The sequence below is a fragment of the Lutjanus erythropterus genome, chromosome 9 (assembly GCF_056507025.1).
Source record: "Lutjanus erythropterus isolate fLutEry1 chromosome 9, fLutEry1.hap2, whole genome shotgun sequence".
Taxonomy (NCBI): Eukaryota; Metazoa; Chordata; class Actinopteri; order Lutjaniformes; family Lutjanidae; genus Lutjanus; species Lutjanus erythropterus.
Window position 1 is genome coordinate 8,044,623 of NC_139325.1, and position 22,434 is coordinate 8,067,056.

Sequence of the window (22,434 nt, forward strand, 5' to 3'; positions counted from 1 at the left end):
CCCACACTATAAACTAGAAATACACATACTAAGCCTCAAAACCACTACACCCCCAAGTTGCTTAGGGGATGCTACTGCAACTGCATGCATGGACTGGGACATCTTCCCTTTTTTAATAAAAGATTTTTTGGAGGCTTTTTGCCTTTATTTTGACAGCAGAAGATATGACGGGGAAGGAGGTAGATAGAGAGAGGATGACATCCAGCAAAGAGGCCACAGTGGCCGCTGCAGACGACTAAAAGTGTCAGCACTGAGCTACAGGGGTACTCCAACGGGGACATCTCTCAAGGTGATCCCTCATCAAGCAGGACCTCAGAGAAACAGAAGACATTTCAACATTGGGACTGAGCTGCCCTTGAAACAATGGATTATCAAAGCCAAACTCAAATATAAAGACAGATTGGAGCAGGAGTTCAGAAGCATAAACACAAAACAAGCCTTTCATAAAGTAAAAGCCTGAACTGGTCATGAATCAAGTCAAAATCGTTCCACACAAACAGACCCACCGTCTCTGCAGGCACTATGAGCACTCTCTATGGATGACTTCAAAGTTTTCTGCTGAGAAAACAAAGAAACTCTTACTTTGAACAAAATGTAGATTTCTAAGCTCAAATCAGTCTGAGTAGTGTCAGTACAATGGAGACTAGACCAAATGCAGCTTTGAATGTGTGTGTGTGTGTGTTTGACATATGAAGAATACTGTGTGATTGTCTGACCGCAGGGGTCACAGTGTTCCCCTGTGTGACTGTCAGAGATGTATGAACTGTTATTTTCCATATGTGACAGCTCTGATTTTCCGTTCCCTCTGCTCGCCTGTCCACTTCTCCTTGCCTGTCTCTGCCTGTCTCTGTCTCTGTCTCTGTCTCTCCCTCACTCTCTGCTCCGCCTCTCTGATGACTTTCTGACAGAGCTGTGTTAAATTCTGATTAGATATTTTTTATATATATCTCTTTTCCTTTGTGTAGCCCTTCAAAGTTTTCATCTCTTTCTTTCAACAGATAAGCAAGAAAGATAAAAAATCAGTCTGGACCACTTTTGGTTTCTCTTGTCTGGTTTGTCATGCAGGGGCAAAGAAAAGTTCACTGAAAGCAGGAATGGAGTCTTTAATACCCTCTCAAACTCATTCTGAAATGACAGTCTGTTCCAGCAGAGGGGCAGGATTGGCCATCCTACAAGGCAGAGTTAAATGTTAGTGAACCAGTATAGGGCAAATTACTCAGGAAGTGTAATATGTTACACTTTTTTAATACCGTTACTTGGTGTCAAAAGTAATTCTTACATCAGTCATTATTTTACTATATTACTTTTGTACCTTGTTGGTGGCCTTGTTTCTCCACCATCATGCAAACCTGGGGCCATATAACACTGAACATCTTACATTTCTAGGTGGTCTACAGGATATTATGGCTGTGTGTGAGCAGCTTGATCAGCAAGCAGTGCATCCTCTATATGTCATAGTTTGGGACAGTGTGAGCTTTCACTGTGTTGCCCTGATACGTGAGTGGTTCACCAACAACCAGCGCTTCATCAAGGTTTTTCTACAACCTTACAGCTGCTTCCTCAATCTAATACATTTAACACCAGGGAAACTTTACTGGAGGCAATGGAACAGGCCTGTGATGATATAACTGTGGAGTCTTGTCAAGGCTGGGTTCGGCACACCTGAGGTTTTTTCCCTCGGTGTCTGGCAAGGGAAAATATTCCCTGTGATGTAGATGAAGTCCTCTGGCCGGACTCCGCACAAAGACATGATGTTGGAGAATGAGTCTCAGTGACTTTGATTGTGCAGTAATGAGCTTTTCATTTATTTTTTTTAAATTTTCGTTATGAAAGTATTGAATGTAGATATCACTTTGACTGTGATAATTTTTTGCTAAATGCATTTACAATAAACATTTTCTGTTAACTACATGCCCTTGATGCAGTATCCTAAATTATTTTATGTAGTGTCTAACGAATGCTCTGTGGTGAATATATTTTTACTTGCTGTGTTTATGATCTGAGCACATTGTTTGGTTTTGAACACAGGATAACTGGTTTTGAGGTGATAGTCTGATTGTGATAGAAAAGTCTGGGGTTTTGTAAATGTAGGATAAATGAGATGGATTACAATAAACATGTACCTACTGAGTTACCACAACAAGCTAACTTTGCAGCAGTGTTACTATAGTTATATTATTTGAATAACAGTTTAGTACACTGAAATTAAATTAAAACTAAACTTTAGAAAAAAGTGAATTGATTGAATGCATACTTACTAGACTAACTAATACAATTAAAATACACAGGAAATGTCTTGAGTTTGTCAGTTTGGTCAAATTTGTCACCACAACACGCATGAGGAGGCACTGGTGCATCTGTGTATTGACAGTGACTTTCTGTCAGTTCTGTCAGTAAGATTAAGTCTCTTGATAAATGTGGCTTTATTTTTCACTTTTAGTGAAAAACTTGGTAGCTGTAAGTAGGCCCTTTAGACCACTGGGAAGCCTTAGTGAGTATCTGGGGCAACAGGACGCTGTATGTGGGTCATGTAATGGTAATTAAGGGACATGTCACTCACAGTCTAGAACAGTGATGTGCTTCTTTTGGGGAACCAGGGGAGTTTTATAAATCAGTCCTTCAATACACAGGCAGTACTTATAAATAGGATCAATTCACTGCTGTTTTTGGTGCTTTTTCATATTTTTTTTCTTTTTTTTTTTTTGACAATTGCAATAATATAGAATGATAGTGATGGTTATTTCCTGGCTCAGAGACACAGACATATAGACAGACAGACAGACAGACAGACAGACAGACAGCTCTCTCACACTGACACTGTGTCTGTGCTTTTTTTCCTGTCAGCACTAGACGCCCAGCAGCAAGAGTTATGGATGACTCAGCTACAGCTCTGCTCCCGCCGCCACTCTGACAGCAAGGTATATATACTGTGTACACACACACACACACACACACACACACACACACACACACACACACACACACACACACACACACACACACACACACACACACAAACTGTCACAGATTTTTTAGCAGTTTTTTTAAACATTAAAATTTGGGTGGTTAACACATGTTTCCATGAGTGATGTGTTGCTTTACACGATCTTTAAAAGCTGATAGTAGCAGAACTGATAAGGGATGTGAGAATTTCAAAAAAGTCAGTGGAGAAACTATCAGGGCAGGGCATTCACACTGCATGAATCTAACTGTCACTACATTCTCTGCCTGAAAATGGTGTTATTACCACTGTGTGAGAGGTGTGTGTGTGTGTGTATGTATACATACATGTGTATAATTATATATATATATATATCAGCATATATACAGTATATATAGATAAAGATAATATTACCATGGTTAATGGCAATTCCCATTATGTGTTGGCATCAGGCTAAGCAATAATACACATAGACAACACAAGATGGCGCCAGTAGGATGATGATATATCCAAACTTTCATTCTACATATTCAGACTTTCATATTATATGTAATCATTTCCTGAACAGCATGGCTGTTGGCACCATGTTCATGAGGCGTGACAACATTTACTGCTTCCTGTGTGTAGTTGGGGTAGTATTGAGCAAAAATGTTTGAGTCAACTTTGGTTTCACGCAGGTAAACAGTCAGTGGTGACCTGCTCCATGGTTTGCTCACTAGTGCTCCCCCTAAAGTTGAGCGTCATCTGACTGTTATAAACTCTTGTAAATCTGACGGTGATCTTGAGACTAGGGACTCTCTATATTGATCTGCTTCTCTTTATGCCTCTCTATTGGATTACAGCTCTTCCCAATGCCCTGAAATGTGCTTGGCCACACAGACAGGTTTGCTTTCTGGACGTAATGGAGACAGACTATATTTCCATCCCGTATACAGTCTGTTCAGCCACTCATTACCACAGTGTTCCTCTTTATTCAGCCTTTCAGCGCTGCTTGAATCCTCTGAGCTCAAAGAGCTGAACCAGCAGCCGGGAATGTCACTAATGGTGTGTGTTCCAGGTACATTAGAGGTAATGCTCACACAGGGTTTAGATGTGTGGAGTAACATTAAAAGATTACAGCATTTTGTCTCTTCTAAATGGATAAGCTGCAGAAATACACACAAGCCATGTGCTTTGATGCTGTGAGGTTGTTTTCACACTACACCAAATTACCCAATTTTCCCCTGGCTTCATCGCACTGCTAAAAGCCTGCTCAGTCCTGTTCACACACAGCAAACCCAGGAGCGTCACACCTTTGTCATGTTTAAGTAAATATATTACCTCAATTTGTACAACATTTCAATCTGAATAGACTTAATTTAAAGAAGTGCTCAAAGATAAATTAAATTAATTTATTGACATAGTGCACAATAGGAAAGTTGAAGTTGAAGAAAATAAATGAGAAGAGTCTTTTATGTGATTAGACCTCATCCTGTCATCATATTTTAAGATGGTAGTAATGAGAAGTAGAGGAATATCCCCCTGATGGAGTCAGGTATCACTGGCAACAAAGCAGACATCCAAAGGAAAAATAAGAAGGGAATATTTACTTCTTATGTCTCAGTGGTACAGGCATCACATACTGACACTACATGTCTTAGACAAATTACAAGTTCACAGCAGAGTCTAGATGTTAATGATGGTGAAGGATTGATGAGCCATGGCTGAACATCTGGATGGAAGAGATGTGAAGTAGGACTTCTGATGAGTTCACCGGAAGGATACAAGGATATAAGGCGATTTATTCATCATTAACAACAAGGTCATATAATGAGATTTTGACCTTGATTGATTGACTGGGATTGATTGAAGACATAAATAAAAACATAGAACAAATTAATTTATCACTCCTTCTTGAGAATTTGGGACATATTTTGAGGAAGTTTTGATTTTACCTCTCAATTAGGCTGGACACTATATTTCAAAAGATTAAAGTGTGGCTATTTAACCTTGTAACGGGACAATTTATTTATTCAGTTTATTCATTCATTTTATTTCATGTTGACATCAACAAGTTGACATCTTATAGAGTTGACAAAATGTTAAATTTATTAATTTCACAGCATAATCGTAGTGAGCAGCCATTTTATATTTTAAAGTGTCTCAGAGTTCTTTTAATGTTAATCAGAATACACCTTTTTAAATCATAATTCTTACTTAGCTTTGTTTTAGAAGGACTACAGAATTGACATGTTTTGATTTAGACACATCTGATAGAAATATTATTTGAATTTGGATCTGTGCATGTTATCTGCATTTTGGGGATAATTTTGATAAATGAATGACTGAGTAAGTATAATTTTTGAGTATAAAGTTTTGGAATGTGAATAAATATCTGACACATCTTAAGCTGAATTTATGCAGAAATACAGAAGAATTCTAAAGGGTTCACAAACTTTCTAGTGGCGTTGTACAAATGAGATCAAGTTGAGGAATTGATTTGTCAGCCAGACTCAGTGTTCATTTGGGTTCAGAGAACTTTTCAGCTGCGCTGGTGAGAAGTCATTCACTGAAGCCTTTGATGCATGACAGCTCAATCAGCAATTTGACAGGGCTGGCTGGCAGATCTGCAGACATCACGTCACAGTGGAATCAATCGGCCATCTCCAGTTAAAGACACATTGTACATGACCTTGCTGCTGTCTAACTTCAGCATAGCTCACAGTTCTTATTTGCACAACCAGAAGACATTACCTGTGAGGGAATATCGACATGTGTGGTTCTACACGTCTCAACAAACATCCAACACTGTTTTTTCTAACCTGCTTGAAGATGTACTGCAACATTTCTTTTTTCTGCTTGTGTGATTATGGACCATGTTTAAATTCACTGTAGCTAATTACCACACTATTATAAAGTGATACATCCTTTGTAGTTCCTTCAGCTATAATGGTTATGGCACAGACCACAACACAAGTTCCAAATGTCCAAAATCTTAAATCCCATTATCTGACAGAGGTCAAAACCAGATAGGCGAACTTAACCAGGTTAGTCCAGAAATCCAGCAGGGGTTCAGGCAGACAGGTTATCAGGAAAACAAAAGAAGCTGGAATACTCAGCAAAGTGCAAAAGTCTGTGGGTGTGTTCTGATCACTTAGTAGCTCCCTGTGAAGTGGGCTGCACAGTGTGTTCAGTCATTTTATGCAAGTGTCCAAACTGTAGGAAGCAACGCATGCTCATTTCAAAGGGATCTGTGAAGTAGGGCTGGACAAATAATTGCAATTGCAATAAAACTGCAATATGGCCAAGTGCAATATTCAAATCGCAGAACCAATGCATCACAATGAAGTAGTGTAGTGCTGCATCTAGAAAACACTGACATTTGTTTGGTTCAGACCTCAATAAATATTACACCATCATGATTTAAATTTTTTAAGTGAACATCAAAATTGTAATGCAAAACTGACCTTTTCCACTAATTGTATCAGATGTCACAATTTCAGTCAAAATAATTGCAATATGACTACATTATTTTACCAAACCGTGCAGTGAAGTGTGTCTGAACAAAGGTTCATCACTTGATTGGAAGCTGACAAGCAATATTACTCATGAGTCAATGAGCCAGAAAGAAGAAGGGAGTTTGCACATTGGTATAGAATGTTTAAGTATACTTAATATCTATGAATTTACATATATTTGAAAGTATTGTCTTTGTACCAGGCATTAATTATCAAGGACGACACAATATAAATATTATCATATAATAGTCTTTACATAATCATCATATAATATAACATAATAATCTGTAAAGCTGTACAATATTAATCTTGGTGCATTTTGTTAATCAAATCACAGTTATTCACAAGTTACATGGGTTTAAATGAGGTGACAAACAACTTCTAGTACTAGTACTATTTGTAGTAGTATTAGTATTAGTATTATCACTCATTTTCTGATGTTGCTGTCATTTTCTTTTTTGTCTTTGTTTTATTTATTTATTTATATATTTATTTTCTTTTTAATTCTTGATATGAATGTTAAATAATCTGCAAAAATGCAAAAAAAAATCAACAAAAAAAAAAATCAAACACTGAGCCATGATGTTGTGGTTATTGTGGTTATCATGATAATAAAACTTTTTTTTCTGACTCTGTGCAGGTGATAAACCAGGCTGAGGGGCAACAAAAGCACCTGGTCAACTCTATTGAGTCCCTGCCCCCTCGGGGTGGGCCCCTCTCCTCTCTGGATGAGGTAAACTGTCATATATTGTGTATACAGGGTAGATGGTACAATAAACTAAGTAATCTACCATGATCACACTGTGTCAATGCATTCGTATCAAAAGAATCAGTCTTAATCAGTGTATGTTTGCCTTTTTAATTCTATGACAGTACAGCATAAGAGCTGACAGCTACTTACATTTGTGACATTTTATTCAACTGACTATTATTCAGTGAAACACATTTAAAAACTCTGATGTCTGCTCAGTCTGACAATCCTGTCTCGTGTTTTTTCCATCATGGAATTTGCACCAGTCACTGCTGTTATTGTTACTGTTGTTACTGTTGTTAGTGTAGAAGTGCCCAAGGTACCCTTCAGCATCAGTATGACACGCTACCAAAAAGTCTTTTTAATGCGTGGTTATGAAAGGTTTGGTCAGATTTGGCACCAATACTACTTCAGTTCCAGAAAAGATCATGGCTTGGATTAAGATATGTATTTTACATTATATAAGTCATGTGGCCTCCTGGGTGAAAGTCCTGTGTTTGTTTGACCCATTCTTCCACACCACCTCCTCCATATGCAGACTTTCTCACTCTTTATACTTCATCACCTGATGCAGATGGGTTGACATTGAAGTTACCTGAAAGCCAGGTGCGTCTTATACAGACACTACATGGTACATTGTGCGTCTGTATGAGATGCTGAGGTGCGTGGCAAAACATAGGTATGTGATGACATGGGAATGAGACTGGGCTGGGAAAACCAGAAAATATTTTTTCTAATATATTAAGATCGAGGGCTGGTACTGTGGTGCAGTGGTTAGCACTGTTGCCTCACAGCAAAACATTTCTGAGTTCAAATCCCCCAGCTGGCTGGAGGGCAGGGGAGTTTATGAATGGGGCACAACCTTTCTGTGTGGAGATTGCCTTGTGTGTGCGTGGGTTCTCTCAGAGTACTCCGTCTTCCTCCCACAGTCCAAAGACGTGCAGCATAATAGGTTAATTGGTGACTCGAAATTGCCCATAGGTGTGAATGTGAGCATGAGTGGTTGTCTGTCTCGATGTGTCAGCCCTGTGATGAACTGGTGACTCGATGGGTTGTGAGGGCAACCCATCAAGGATATGCGGTTGTTGACAGAGGATGGATGGATAATAAGATCCAATATCAGTTATCTAGTCTGAGCCACTGTAAATCACCTGTACTCTGTGGGCATGCTGTTCCTGGATTAGATAACCAAGAAAAAAAATCTGCAGCATGCTGACATCAGCTCAAATACAGATGTTGAAGCCAGGGCTACAAATGCAAATACAAATGCCTGATTATTTGAAAATTTGGCCATGAATATCCGACATTGTAATATTATATATGACAGAAAATAAAGGAAAGCACAATAGGTCAACCCTTAAACATCTGACTTTTGTTTTCTTTTTCAGTTGAGTTTGGCTAACACTGGGGTTTGGGCATAAACCCACCTAGGCTGCCAGTTGAGTTCAACTGAAACCATAGCCAAGCCAGAATCTCCACTACCACATTGTGGACTGTGGTCTTGAGCTTTTTGTTTAAACCACCTGGGCACAGAACACCTAGATTTTTAACCTTCTCATTTTATCCTCTTTCTCATCTTCTTCTTCTTTCTCTCTTTATACTCTTTTCTTAAGGACCTTCTCCTTTTAAAAGCCACATCTGCAGCCACTTTGAGCTGCCTGGGGGACTGCCTCACTATGCTGCAGCACAACGTTGTCCAGGCTCTCAACCAGAACCAAAACCACTTCCCCACTCCCAGCCTCAGCCACAGCTCAGCTGGTTTGAGTCCAGCAGCTCCCACAGAACGAGTCAAGTCATGGACTCAGCACCGCAGCTCCAGCGTGAACCAGGTGGAGCCGGGTGGCCTCAGGAGTCAGAGCCCTACTCACAGCTTCAGTGAGAGCCGGAGTCCCAAACACAGCAGCTACGGTGGAAGACAAGAAAATGACCACAATCACATCCAAAACCAGAGCAAGATTCAAGGCCGTGCACACGCAGGTGAGTTGAGTGATGGCTGGTCAGATTTGAATAATCAGTAGACAAAAAGATCAGTCTTTTTGCATCTTTGACCCGTCTCCACCCTGTATTAACATGTGATCTCTTTATCTGAATCAAGAAAAGTGTTGTAATTCAGATGAAAATACATGCAAAGCACTTTGCAAGTAGATGTCAGTTTGGTCAGTGGTAAATGGATTATATTCATATTTCACTTTTCCAGCTCAACAGACACAGCACTTTGCAGTCGGTCTCTTGTTTATCCATTCACACAAACACACACACACACACACACACACACACACACACACACACACACACACACACACACACAGTCACACAGTGATGGCCTCCAAACTCTCATGCAAGACTCTGGCCTGCCCATCAGGAGCATGCAACATGAGGACAGGGGGATCAAACCACCAACCCTGTGAAGAATGGACCACCCTACAAAAGTGATACTATGAGACTAAATTTCTTTCTAGCTGAAGATAATGCACAAGAACAAGGATGATTCTTCTTTATTCAGGGAGAATATCCAACTTGATTATTGAAACATGACACTGTAGGGACATTGGGAGATTTATCCATCTATTTCAATATATGTATTAATTTCTTACTTTGATGTTTTCTCCTGTATCATGCTTTATTCACCAGATATTTTCAGCTATCTCACCAGATCTCCCAACCCAGTTTTCCCATTTTACTTTAGCTCTAAAGCTACCAAATGGTCAATTCACTCAGGAACAAACAACTTTTGTGAAACAGTTTTCACATGTTGAACACTGAATGAAGTTTCAATTTTTTTTGTCAATCACAACATCCTTATTACTAAATTACAAAAATATGGTTTTCATGATGTTACTCTTTAAATGTTTCGCTGATTATGTAAAGGACAGGGAAGAACATGTATGTATAAACAGGCTAAATTCAAATAGAGCTAAGCTACTTTGTGGGGTACCTCAGGGATCCATCCTTGGACCTCTGTTGTTTTTGATGTATATAAATGATTTACCCAGGGTCTGCAATGATGTACTGCCTCTTTTATTTGCTGATGATACACGTCTTGTAGCTACACACGAAAATATTCTCATGCTGATTTAAGAAGCAAACGAAGAACTATCATCAATCTCTAAATGGTTTCAGATGGACAAACTCCCTCTCAATATACATAAATCTAATTTTATAATATTCTGCAACAAAAATGAAAAGTATACAAAGGAAAAAGACAAATTATTCATAGACAATATTGAAATAAGTCTCATGTGCAAATAAACTAAAATCCACTAACATCCACTTACTTCTACCTCCAGTAGGGTACAATTCATTCCTGACTGGGAAATAGTCACAGGTATTTAGCAGCAGAATCCAGAAGCTTAATATGACTCCTATACAAATGAAAGTGAACATGAAACAGTAAAGCAGATAACTGAAAGGACAAACAGCAGTGTAGGACAGAACTAACCTATAAAGGACATAGATTCAGCTAGAAGCTTCAAAAATACTGAGAGCTGAACACACAGAAACTTTTAAATCTCAGGACTTACTCTTACTCTGGTTCTCCTTTAATTCTTCGGTGGGTATAAAAAAAAAAAAAAAAAATCAACAGCACAGTGACAACAGTGGATTATGCAGCTGCAGGGACTCATATATCCAGCTTAACAGTATTTTCTTTTGGTGCACATTGAGGAACATTGTCTATGTAGTTGTGCTATTAACCCACCAGGTGGGTCCAAAACAATGTCCATGTAAGGGAATCATCACTTCATAAGCAGGGGTATTTCTAACTGTGTTACACATATGTACACTAATTTTGGTGTAACCGGTAAGCCACCTTCCAACCCAAAACATACTTGATGACCTGGAAATAAATCTGGTTGTCAGATACAGCTGCTTTAGGTTGAAAGCTGGCTATGATTGGTTGTTTTCATTCAGACATGGTGGATTCTTGCAAAAACCATTAGGAGCACTAGGAGGAGCCAGAGGAACCTGATTTTTTTTTCACATATAATCCATCTCATATACTATAAGGACACAAAAAGATTTTTTTTATCATTTAAAACAAGGTAGAGCAATGAGAGTTCCCTCTTCTTCAATGATTGCCTGAAGAGATAAAATAAAAATATAGAACAAACTATTTTACATGGAGGTGGGTGAGGATGAATTTAGCAAACTCACAGCCTGAGTGAAACGATGATGATTATTGTGGGATCCCGAAAGAAGAGATAACCCCAGTGTACCTGAAAACAATGTTTAATACGAGCTCGGGTTCTTCCATGGCATACAGCATGCAGTGTAAGAAGGAATGAACCAAGAACACACAAACAGCAACGACTTATATTATATATGGGGTTGTCTGACTAGAAATATCTGGTTTATTTTAGGCCATGAAAACGACCTAGCTATGGACAGAGCCTTGTCCACCTGACCTTCTGGCGCCCTTCCTACCATATACCTGTCAATGTACACATAATATATGAGCGTAGGACATACCACACTGGTCATACAAATACATCCTAACACTGAGAAAAGAAACTCTTCTTCAGTCTGATTTTGGGACAGTAAATGCTCCTGTATGTCCTGCTTGACAGCAGCAGGGTGAACAGGCTTTGGCTGGGATGGCTGTTGTCATTTAGCATTCTTTGGGCTCTGTGCAGCCACCTCATCTCCCTAATACACCTGCTTCTGGACAGTTTTAATCACTCACTGCAGAGTCCTCCTGTCCTGAGGTGGTGCACATCCCATAATGCCAGTTTGTGATGTTTCCAGTTAAGATGCTTTCAATTGCTCATCTGTAGAAGTGAACAAGAACTGGCACAGGCATTTAGGCTTCTTAGTTTTCCTTAAGAAAAGCTGGGTTTACTACAGTCAGAATATTCTGACATTTTCAGCAAATATGACCAAATAATATTTTTATAGAAGTTACCAACTGTAGCTTTGATTGTTTTGACTGGAGATTCTATTCATTGTTTTATCTTCCCCCTAGATTGCTCCACTGGATGGTCCAGATCTCCTTCAGAGAAGCAGGTCTCCTCTTCTACCCGGCCTTCTTCCACTCAGTCAAACAAGGACATGGACTTTCCTTCTGAGGTAATCCAAAAGCCACAAGCTTTCTTCTCTTTGCTAATTTTACGTCACATCATGACAACATACAATTATTCTCAGTCCCTTTGGTGCAGTCATCCAATGAAAATCGTGATTCTCAACTCAATGTTGTCCCAAATGCCTAAACCACATTTCATAACAAACCAATCAATACTTGTTGAAACATTTTGATCAAAACTTCAAATGTCAACCTCAAGGTTGTGTTAGATGAAAAGTCAGCAGGATTCATTCATTCTCTTTCAGTGTGGACCAAAGTGATGGATCATATAACCATGCTGAATAATGTGGCTAAAGATAAAATTGGTGTCATATGTTATCTCTATCTTTTTATTTATGCGCTGCACCTTTATGTACACTTGGAGATTGCAAAAACCTTGCCTCACCCTCCTCTTCAAAGCATGTTAGAGAACCTACGGTGGCCAGGAAACTCACTAAAAATGTGAAAAGCAGCATCTAGAGCCAGTGTATGGTTTGTCTGCTTTGGGCTACTGTAGAGACAAGGTGGTGCAACAGATGTGTGTGTCAGGAGGCAGTGACCTGTTCCCCACCACTCTGTCACAACATCTTCATAGAGTACAGTTCACCACAAAGTCTGGTTCCTTAGATTAGTGTTTGCACTGTATTTGGTGCAGGAATCAACGGCCCATGCCTGGGTTCACTTGAAAAGGTGGTCTTGTGTACAGTTCATGTCTGCTCGGTTCAGTTCACATTAGGTGTCACAGCCAACCGAATCAACACAGGATGAGGATGCAAGTGTAATCAGGTGCAGACCAACGTCACTAATGAACAAGCACTTACCGTGAAAATGTGTTTAAAAAAAAAAAAAACTATTCCTGTGTACAGATAGGTAATAGTTATACTGTTATACTGTGATAATGTTGAATACTGAGTTGAAATCAACAAGCAGCATTCTGATGTCGGTGTTATTTTTTTAGACGTGTGAGGACTGAGTGGAGGACAGTAGAAGTGGAATCTTCTGTGGATCACATTGTGGAACACAATGTCCACAGCACACCACTGTGTTAAATAGGCTGTCCTATTATATATACTATATCATACTCAGATTACTGTATTTAAGTAGTTTTTTTGGGTACTTGTATTTTTAAGAGTAGATTTTCAAGTCTGTACTTTTACTTGTACTTAAGTATTTATTACACTGTGGAATGCACTTAGTTACTTTTAAAATCATAATTGAGTACTGAGTACAATTAGAATCAATATCCAAACCTCTCATCTGCATTTTTGTAGCCAATAAGGTGATCTGATCACAAATGAGCCAGTCAAAACAAACAAGCAAAAACAAACAAACAGAAACACTGCAGCAGCACAGGTTTGTTAATGACTGATCATTGATCAATTAATTGTTGTGAAGACTTTCACCAATTAAAAATGTATTAATCAATATTTAATCAATAGTCTAGAAATAGCAGTAATTGCACCTCATTTGACATTGTTTTGTCTGGCGGAGCCATTTGTTGAATATGGAACTCTACTTTAAATTTACAAAAGAACAGAAAAAAATAAAATAAAATGAGAAAACTTTTGTGCATTTTGTATCATATAGATGATTTAAAATTAATCAATTAAAAAATGATTAGCCTGTCAAAAACAGTGAAGGAAAATACACAAAATGTACAGCCCTATGAATCAGGAGTCATTTAAACTGACGATTTGGAGAAACAGAAACCTCTGATTGAATAGTTGCTATTAATAATGTATTAAACATCAGTGGTTAAAAAGTAACTGATACACTGAGTAGTTTCTGAAAAGAATGCTTTGTATTTTTCTAACACAAGTACCTTTACTTGTAACCAAGTAATATTTTCATTATGTAACAGTACGTGTACTTAAGTACAGATTTTCAGTACTCTTTCAACCACTGCAGTTGGTTGCATGGAATATTCCATCTTTTCTGTCATATGTTCTCATTCCTCTTCAGTGAGAGCCATTTATTAATTATTCATTAGGAAAGAGCTTTTAAAAGATTCCTGCTTCATTCTGCTGGGACACCCTCACTAGCATGTAACATACGAACACACACACACACACAGACACACAGGCCTCACATCTGTTCATTAAAAACTTAATAACTCATCAAAGCTTTAGCACACCTACACAACTGTTGTTACTAAAAAAATACACTGTAAACCTGTCTGTGAAGATCACTGGTGACCTAAAAATGACAAAACTATCACATTCTCTCTCTCTCTCTCTCTCTCTCTCTCTCTCTCTCACACACACACACACACACACACACACACACACACACACACACACACACACACACACACACACACACACACACACACACACACACTGTGTATATAAGTCTGACAGTTTTATCTCTTTATGTTGGGGTCACTGAAAGTGAGGCATTGTGGGGGAGAAATTGGTCTATATGAAAACTACTGTAGAAAGAAATCAGATGGCAATGAAGCTGCTGCACTTGTAACACAGACACTGTTACATCTATTCATGCAAGCCAATACTGACAACTTACACATATTTAAAGGGATAGTTCACCCAAAAATGAAAATTCAGTCATTGTCTACTCACCCTCATGCTGACTGAAGGTCGGGTTTATTTTGTTAGTTCACAAAACACTGCTGTGAATGGTGACCAGTTTTCAAACTTAAAAAACAACAGAATAAATACATAAAATACTTCCATACTGTCTGGCATAATCCAAGTCTCCTAAAGCCCCAACATGCTGTTTGTACACCGTCACACCACACACATCCAATGCACAGTGTACAAGTGCACGTGAGCATGGCTCCAAGCTAAGGAAGAGTCAGGCTAAAATTATGGTGCAGACAACATTTTCTAGCCAGGTTGGCATTCTGGGGCTGAGTAGGTAATGACTGAATTTTTCTTTTTTGGGTGAACTATCTCTTTAAATCTATTAGAAACAAACACAACACAAATTTAGTATATTTATTAATAATATAATATAAAAAATATCAAAAACCCGATTTGTCCATCATAACAAAGTGGTGATGTGTTGAAGAAGTCGGTTGATCTTATAAGCTGCTGGTTGCCATGACAGTGAACGTGGAATTAATAGTTCAACCTGAATCCATCTGATGGGAGGAAGGCAGATTATCAAGAGATTAGAATGGAGTTAACAGAAATCTCTCATTTCTTTGATTTCCTCCATCATCCCACCTCACACCGGTGTGAGGGATGTGCCTTTTGAGGTGACATGTAAATAAGAAATAATGTGATCTCATGACCTGCGTCTGAATAACATGTCATGTCTTCTGTCTGTCTCATCTTTCCACTGTGTAATAAAGGTTAAAAGAGATGGGAATCAGTCATGTGTTTGGTTTGCAGCTGATCACTGTTCTGGGAATAAAGATCAGTCATGGGATATGAGAGGGATTAGCAGGAGGAGGGTAGACATTCACATGCACCACATGCACGCACACTTATTAATACACACACTGTGCACATATACATACATACAACAGAACTTTAAATGAAAATGCTTTGGTTTGGTTTTGTTAGCCGACACATAAGAGACCAAGAGCACAAACAAAATGCACTGATTCACTGACGTATGAACATGCAGACACACAAAATAAACCAAATAAAACAAAAAGAGCATATGGAAACAAAGTGATATGTGTAAATTTAAGTACCACAGCATAAAAAGACTAGTAGGATAGGCAGGATAACTTATGGTCATGGTCCTGGCTGCTGACATAAACACAGACTGCTGTGCCTCTGCTACTACTGCTACAGTACTACTTTTATACAGTAGATTATATTGTTATTCTTTTATTCTTTTATTAATGTAACCAAATACCAACTCAAATATTTTTTTAATAACATTAACAACCACTTTGTTTAAAGATCTTGTGTGTTCTGAGTTTGTCACACCACAGAAATATGTATTAACCACCCAGCTAAACTTGAATGATTAAAAAAATGTTAAGTATACAAAATTAGGTCTCCAGGTCTTGAAAAACTGAGCAGTTTTCAATGATCTGAAAAGCTGGGGGTGTGTCCACTTTGCTGTCTCAGTGTCAAACACCACTACAAAATGACTTGAACGGATGCTCCATCTAGCAGCTTTATTGGATATGTCCAGACATGTTTGAGCTACGAGTCTGAGGACAGTGACAGGATGATTTTTTTTTTTATTATTTTTTCTGTGTCGGGTTGTTGGAACAGAAGTGAGCTGAAGTGAACTGCTTGGCTGATTTGGAGAGAGAGAGAGTTGTTGAGGTACATTCTTAAGTGACCATGAGGCAGGGTTAGGGGAGGGGGAGGCCTTGTTGTTAGTGTGTTGGTTTGTGGGGCTTACATAGTGGCTCCAAGCCATGTTTCAGGTCTGCCCAGAAATGGTGAACAGTTTAACAATCTAACTCCGCAATTCAGTACTACATAGTTTTTCACGTTTTCAGCAACTATTTTCTGACATGTATAATGTGTTCAGAAGAAAAACTCCACTTTTCCTTTACCTAGACTTGTGTAGTGTATAGCTGATTTATTGCAGCATGGGTCTTATTTCCGTAGTCTTTTCCTATTATTTCTGTCACTCTTCACCAGGTTAATGGTTGAGACTTGGGAACATGGTAACATCACTAAAGAGAAGTTCAACAGGAAATGACACGCTTGCCTAATGTTCACGCATAGCTGTGCACACTTGCAACTTTCTCTGCAACATTTCAAGTGTGTTAGTAAGGCAACCATAACAAAAGTATGTGATTTGACAAAAGTATGAAAATAAGACCCAAGCTGAGATGAATCAGAATTATACCTTGAGATTTCAATAACTCCACTGAGCTGGCCTTTAAAGGCAGTATGTCATGTGCACCGTGGCAGAGTTGACAATGAGGACAGGGGGAGCAGCTGCACTCAGCTCTCGGCCCAGAGTGCTTCCATCGTGGTAATTACACAGACTGTACCATAGTATGGTGTAGCCAGGGGTGGATGGAGGTATGAAAGGAGGAGGGGGATGGGACAACAGAAGGAGGACAAATGCAAGTGAGTAAAACAGGCCAGGAAGGAGGAAAAGACTGAGAGACGGAATGGAGTGAATGAAGGGGGGTGCAGAAATGAAACGCTGAGAGGAAGGAGAGAGAAGGAGGAGACTTTACAGTAGGACGGGTTGTGATGTAGCACAGTGTGTATATGCAGAGGGTGGGGCTTATGTAAAGAGGAGGGCCTGTGGGATAAGGAGGATTGTCAGCATCACTGATAATCTGTCTGTCACAAGTGCAGCAGGCAGAGCTCTGAACTCTACTCCTCCTCTCATCTCACCTCACCTTCTCCTCTTCATAGTTGATGTGTCTCAGCCTCCTCTCACTCTGGCTCTCTTTGTCACTTGCTGTGGTCGTATTGGTGCTGGGACGTCCGGTCTCCCCACTCGTCTGTCTGTCTCTCTCTGGATGGTGGACATGAAATCCAGCAGGACTCCCAACAAGTCAGCCATGGTTGCATGCCAGCTCAACAATGTGAGTGTGAGATCGCTATGTGTGTGTTGTGGTATTAGTTAATTATGCTCTATTACCACAGTGCAGAGCCAGATAATGAATGAACAATGTTACTTAAAAGTCAGCAGGATTATACTGTATGATTCTGCACATGAGTGTGCGAGTGGCGCGCATGTGTGTGTGTGTGTGTATGTGTGTGTGTATGTGTGTGTGTGTGTGTGTGTGTGTGTGTGTGTGTGTGTGTGTGTGTGTGTGTGTGTCAGAGTGGGCAGACAGTAGAAACCCACTAGCCATTAATACTTGTAATAAACTTGGTGGAACTGGGCATTGGAGAGGAACTGGACACACAGATAAGGACATGTGAATGAGTGTGTGTGACAGAGGGACAGAGAGACTGTGTGTAGTACCCAGTGGTTAGCAGGAAGTAAGAGGGAAGACATTGTTTTCTGTCCAAGGAATCGTTCCAGCTGAGGGTGTGAGGGTCAGAGTAAGTCACTTCGGTTGCCTGGCTCGTTGTCACTGTAGCCATTCTTCAGACTGCACAGTGTTACATAACCTCAGAGTAAAGCTGATTGTTAATGAATTATTGAATAGAAATACGTTCCTATTTTGGATTGTCAGGCTTAAAGGAGCAGTTTAGTAAATATACATGGTCACTCTCTTGTCGGTGACAGTTAGATTCCTGTAAGTCTGGTCCAGAGATACTGGAGGTCCATCATGTTTTAAGCTTAGTTTAAACACAATGACTGGAAAACCAGAAACTGTCTCCCTCTACAAAAATGGCAGAATCAGTCATTTCAATAATCTTAAAATGACATACAGATGAGTGACAAAAACCTTATTATAGATCCATAAAGTATAGGGAGGTGGTGGAGATAGATGGATGGGCCAGTAAAACAGATCTCTATTTCCAACCGACAGTCAACATTAGTCAACATTATTTTGCAAGACAATAATCATTCTCTAATCTTAGTCATTTTTTTGTCAGCCTTTTTCATCTCCAGTTTAACAAACACAGAGGTTTTGTCACGCCCTCGCTGCCTCGTACAGACGCTCAACGTATGAGACTGTATAAGACGCACCAGGTTTGTAACCAAAATGATGAAGCTCCCCTCCTCACCTCCCGCGAGGCACAGTGGCACAGTGGTTAGTACTTCTCAACAAGAAAGTTGTGGGTTTGAATCCTGGTTTGGGCAGGGCCCATCTTTGTTCTCTCTGTGTCTGGGTTGGTTTCCTCCGGGTGCTCCAGTTTTCCCTACCATCAAAAACAAGTGTGCTAGATCAATCAGTATCTTTGACTAAGATGCTGGCTTAGAACTGGAGTTGGTCCCCAGGCGCTGCACAGAAGTTGCTTATCTTTAATCTTACTGTAGAGCTCATTTTCACAAAACCATAATTTTTCCCTAAAAACTAGTCTTTTTTTTTTTAAACCTAAACCTAACCAATCCTTGCCACTGATAAGCAGTTGGTGGGCCACTTCTCTCACACTTGTCTGTGTCTGTGTCTTCCTATAGGACATGTGCCAACAGGGGTGGAAGTAACTAACTAGAAAAATACTTAAATTACTGTTAGTAAATAGTTTTTTGCAGTACTTGTACTTTAATGAGTAGATTTTCAAGTCTCTGCTTTTACTTGTACTTAAGTATTCATTACACTATGTAGTCTACTTAGTTACTTTTCAAATCATAGTTGAGTACTGAGTACAATTTGAATTAATATCCAAACCTTTTGATCTGCATTTTTGTAGCCAAGAAGATAATCAGGTCACTAACGGGCCAGAAAAAAACAGGAGATACAAACAGAAAACAAAGACAGACAAACACAGCAGCAGCAGGTTTGGAGTAAGGATGTTAATGAATAAACCCTAATGATTCATCATTAATTCATTAATCACAGTTAAGAAATGAACCAATTAAAAATGTATTAGATATTTAATCAGTAGTCATAGCCGTAATTCCACAAAAAACAGCTAGCCTAGCCCTGTCAAACACTGATATCACACAAACTTTATTCTTTATTTAAATCCTCTAACATGGCACCATTTTTAGTAAGATCTGGGGTGACACACATATTTGCTTATTGCTTAGGGCTATTTGGAGTTACGTATGGTAGCCTTTTTTCATAATCAGTCCTTTTTTAATATCAGAATATGTAAAGGTGTGTATTTGGTATTTTGATTCTGAGCAATTGAACTATCAATTGTGCATAGTTTATTATTGTTTAGACGCAGGGCTTTAAATTTGCTGTGTGTGTGTGTATGTCCTGGAGACATCAACTGTTGCGGGGGTCTATACCACAGGAGCAGTTTTGAGAACTTTCCCAGGTGTTTGTCCCAGTCCTTTCCCAGTCTTCAGTTATGAAATGTCACAGGTGTGTTGAGATCAATGAAATTCTCATGTTATAATGTAGTAATGACTACTGCGTACTCATGGGTCAGAACAGCGATTTATAGAAGGGCTGGTGTGATCACATTGCAAAGTGGTGTTTTTTGCAGGGAAACACATGATGGAACTGGGTTGTAAGTCGCAAACATAAGAGATAATACCAGTTCATCCAGTGGATGTATTAGGTAGGGATGTCCCGATACAACTTTTTCACTTCCGATACCGATATTGCAGCCTTGACTATTGGCTGATATCGATCCGATATGATATCAGCACGAATCATACATACTTTTATTACTTATTTTGTAGTGTGGAATGTTAGAAAAGGCTTGATCAAGTGATGTTACTCAAACAGAGAACAATAGTCAGCAACCAGAGTCACCTATGGATAGAAGTGCTGGAGCGGAAAATGGACTGCTTATCAGAGCGCTTATATCAGAGATTTTAGATGCAGTCTGATAAAATCTGATACTCGTTTTTTGGTTGATATCAGACCGATATCCGATATCAATATTGGATTGGGACACCCCTAGTATTAGGTGATAGGTATGTCAATGGATAAGTGAAAAATGTGACCTGAGTGACTCACTCTGTGCCTTTTTTTCTGCTTCCATACCTCTCTGTGTTCTTATACAGAAGACAAAAGAGCAGTGGGACAGAGAAAGGATCTCTTTTGTGGAGTCCCCTCAATGTTATGGGGCCTGGCTGCTCCTTCTTACATTATTCATTAGTAACAATAAGAGTATGGCTTTCTTTCGCCTCAGCTGCTCCAGATGGAGGATCCACGTAGCTGCTGAGTACTGGAAAGAAAGCGCTGATGAACTCAGGAATCAGAATCAGGTCTAGGTAACTTTTCACATACAAGGACATTGACTTGGTATTATCATTCACCTCCTGTCCCAGCTCAAACATGACATGGACCTCACACAGGTAAGACTCTGGTTCTGCCTTCATCAGGTTTTAAGTACCGAGTGAAAAGACGTCACTGGACTAGAACCCTCACATCAACAACCATGGTCATGTGGCACATGTTGTTAAAATTAGTCCAACAGATACACTCCACATACATACAACCAGAATATCCTTCGTGTTCATGTCAATTTAATTTCACAAACAAATCCTCCCTTTAAGTAACGTTAAGACAAGCATCTGCTTTTTTTAATACCTCCTTTGGTTTGTGTATTTCTATGTCAGTGAAATCAAGTCCATATAAATATCAGGGAAGCCAATTCAGTGTCAGTGTCCATGAACCACTGTGTCTTAGGGAAGCTGTTAGGATATCAGTCCGAATGAGGGGTGTGATGTTCCTCCACGGCAAACTTGGTGAACTATTTGTTACCAAAAGAGCCAAACCCAAACTCCTGCCCAAGGGGAAGTATGCCATTGTCTAAAATCTAAATATTTGCTTTACTATTAAGATTTCTCTTCACTGGATGTAAGACACCTAGCCAACAAAATGAAAACTGCATCAGATCAAAAGGAATGTGGAAGGGGTGTCCACATACCTTAGACCACACAGTGTACACACACAAATACAAGATGAGAGTTGAACTTTGTTTATCTGTTCCTACTCTTCCCTTGCTGTGTAAATAGATCATGGAACATGCTGATATGTGCAAAAATCACATATCTGTGCTTTATATCTGGCTAACTGTGTCTGTGTTCCCATGTTACAGTGGGTCTGCTGTAGACTATAGATTGCTGTGGACTTACTGGAAGGTCAATCAGGAGACGTCCCTCATGCTGCTGCACTGTAAAATGTGTATTCCAACATGTTAAGCTCAACAATACTGTCACCTGCAGTGTTGCTAGTTTATGCAGGGATACAAAATGAAAATCACAGCTTAGCATTCAGCTATCAGGAAGAAGGCCAATGGTTATTTGTTTGTCCAACAGCAGGGACAGCAACAGGGCCAGACCAGCAGCCCAGATGCCCTCGATCCGAGTGACGAGACCACAGACACAGAGCTTAATGAGGAGGAGGACCTGGGAGTTCTGGATGACCAGCGGAGCATTATCATTCACCTCCTGTCCCAGCTCAAACATGGCATGGACCTCACACGGGTAAGACTCTGGTTCTGCTTTCATCAGGTTTTAAGTACCGAGTGAAAAGACCTCACTCAACTAGAACCCCCATACCCGATGTAAGCTCATGAAATATGTGACAAATATAGCCCAGCCTGTAGGTTCGGGCACAGGTCTCAAACTCTAATGCCAATACTGATGTTAGGGAGAAAAAAAAATCTAATATTGATGTTTCATTGTATAGAATATAATATACAGAAAAAAGAATATAAACCGACATTTGGAATGGACGCAGAATATTTTACAATTTAACAAT

At 39.5% G+C, this 22,434-nt stretch overlaps 1 protein-coding gene across 1 annotated transcript in view; it reads left to right on the plus strand.

The window, feature by feature from the left end:
- The window catches only part of LOC146321033 (oxysterol-binding protein-related protein 10-like), a 59,765-nt gene that overhangs the window by 12,100 nt on the left and 25,231 nt on the right, over positions 1-22,434 (plus strand). The window contains exons 3-7 of the mRNA XM_084726021.1: positions 2,845-2,918; positions 7,079-7,171; positions 8,803-9,166; positions 12,150-12,253; positions 21,990-22,157. Of these exons, the coding sequence (XP_084582147.1) occupies positions 2,845-2,918; positions 7,079-7,171; positions 8,803-9,166; positions 12,150-12,253; positions 21,990-22,157 (803 nt within the window). The remainder of the gene's footprint in view (positions 1-2,844; positions 2,919-7,078; positions 7,172-8,802; positions 9,167-12,149; positions 12,254-21,989; positions 22,158-22,434) is intronic.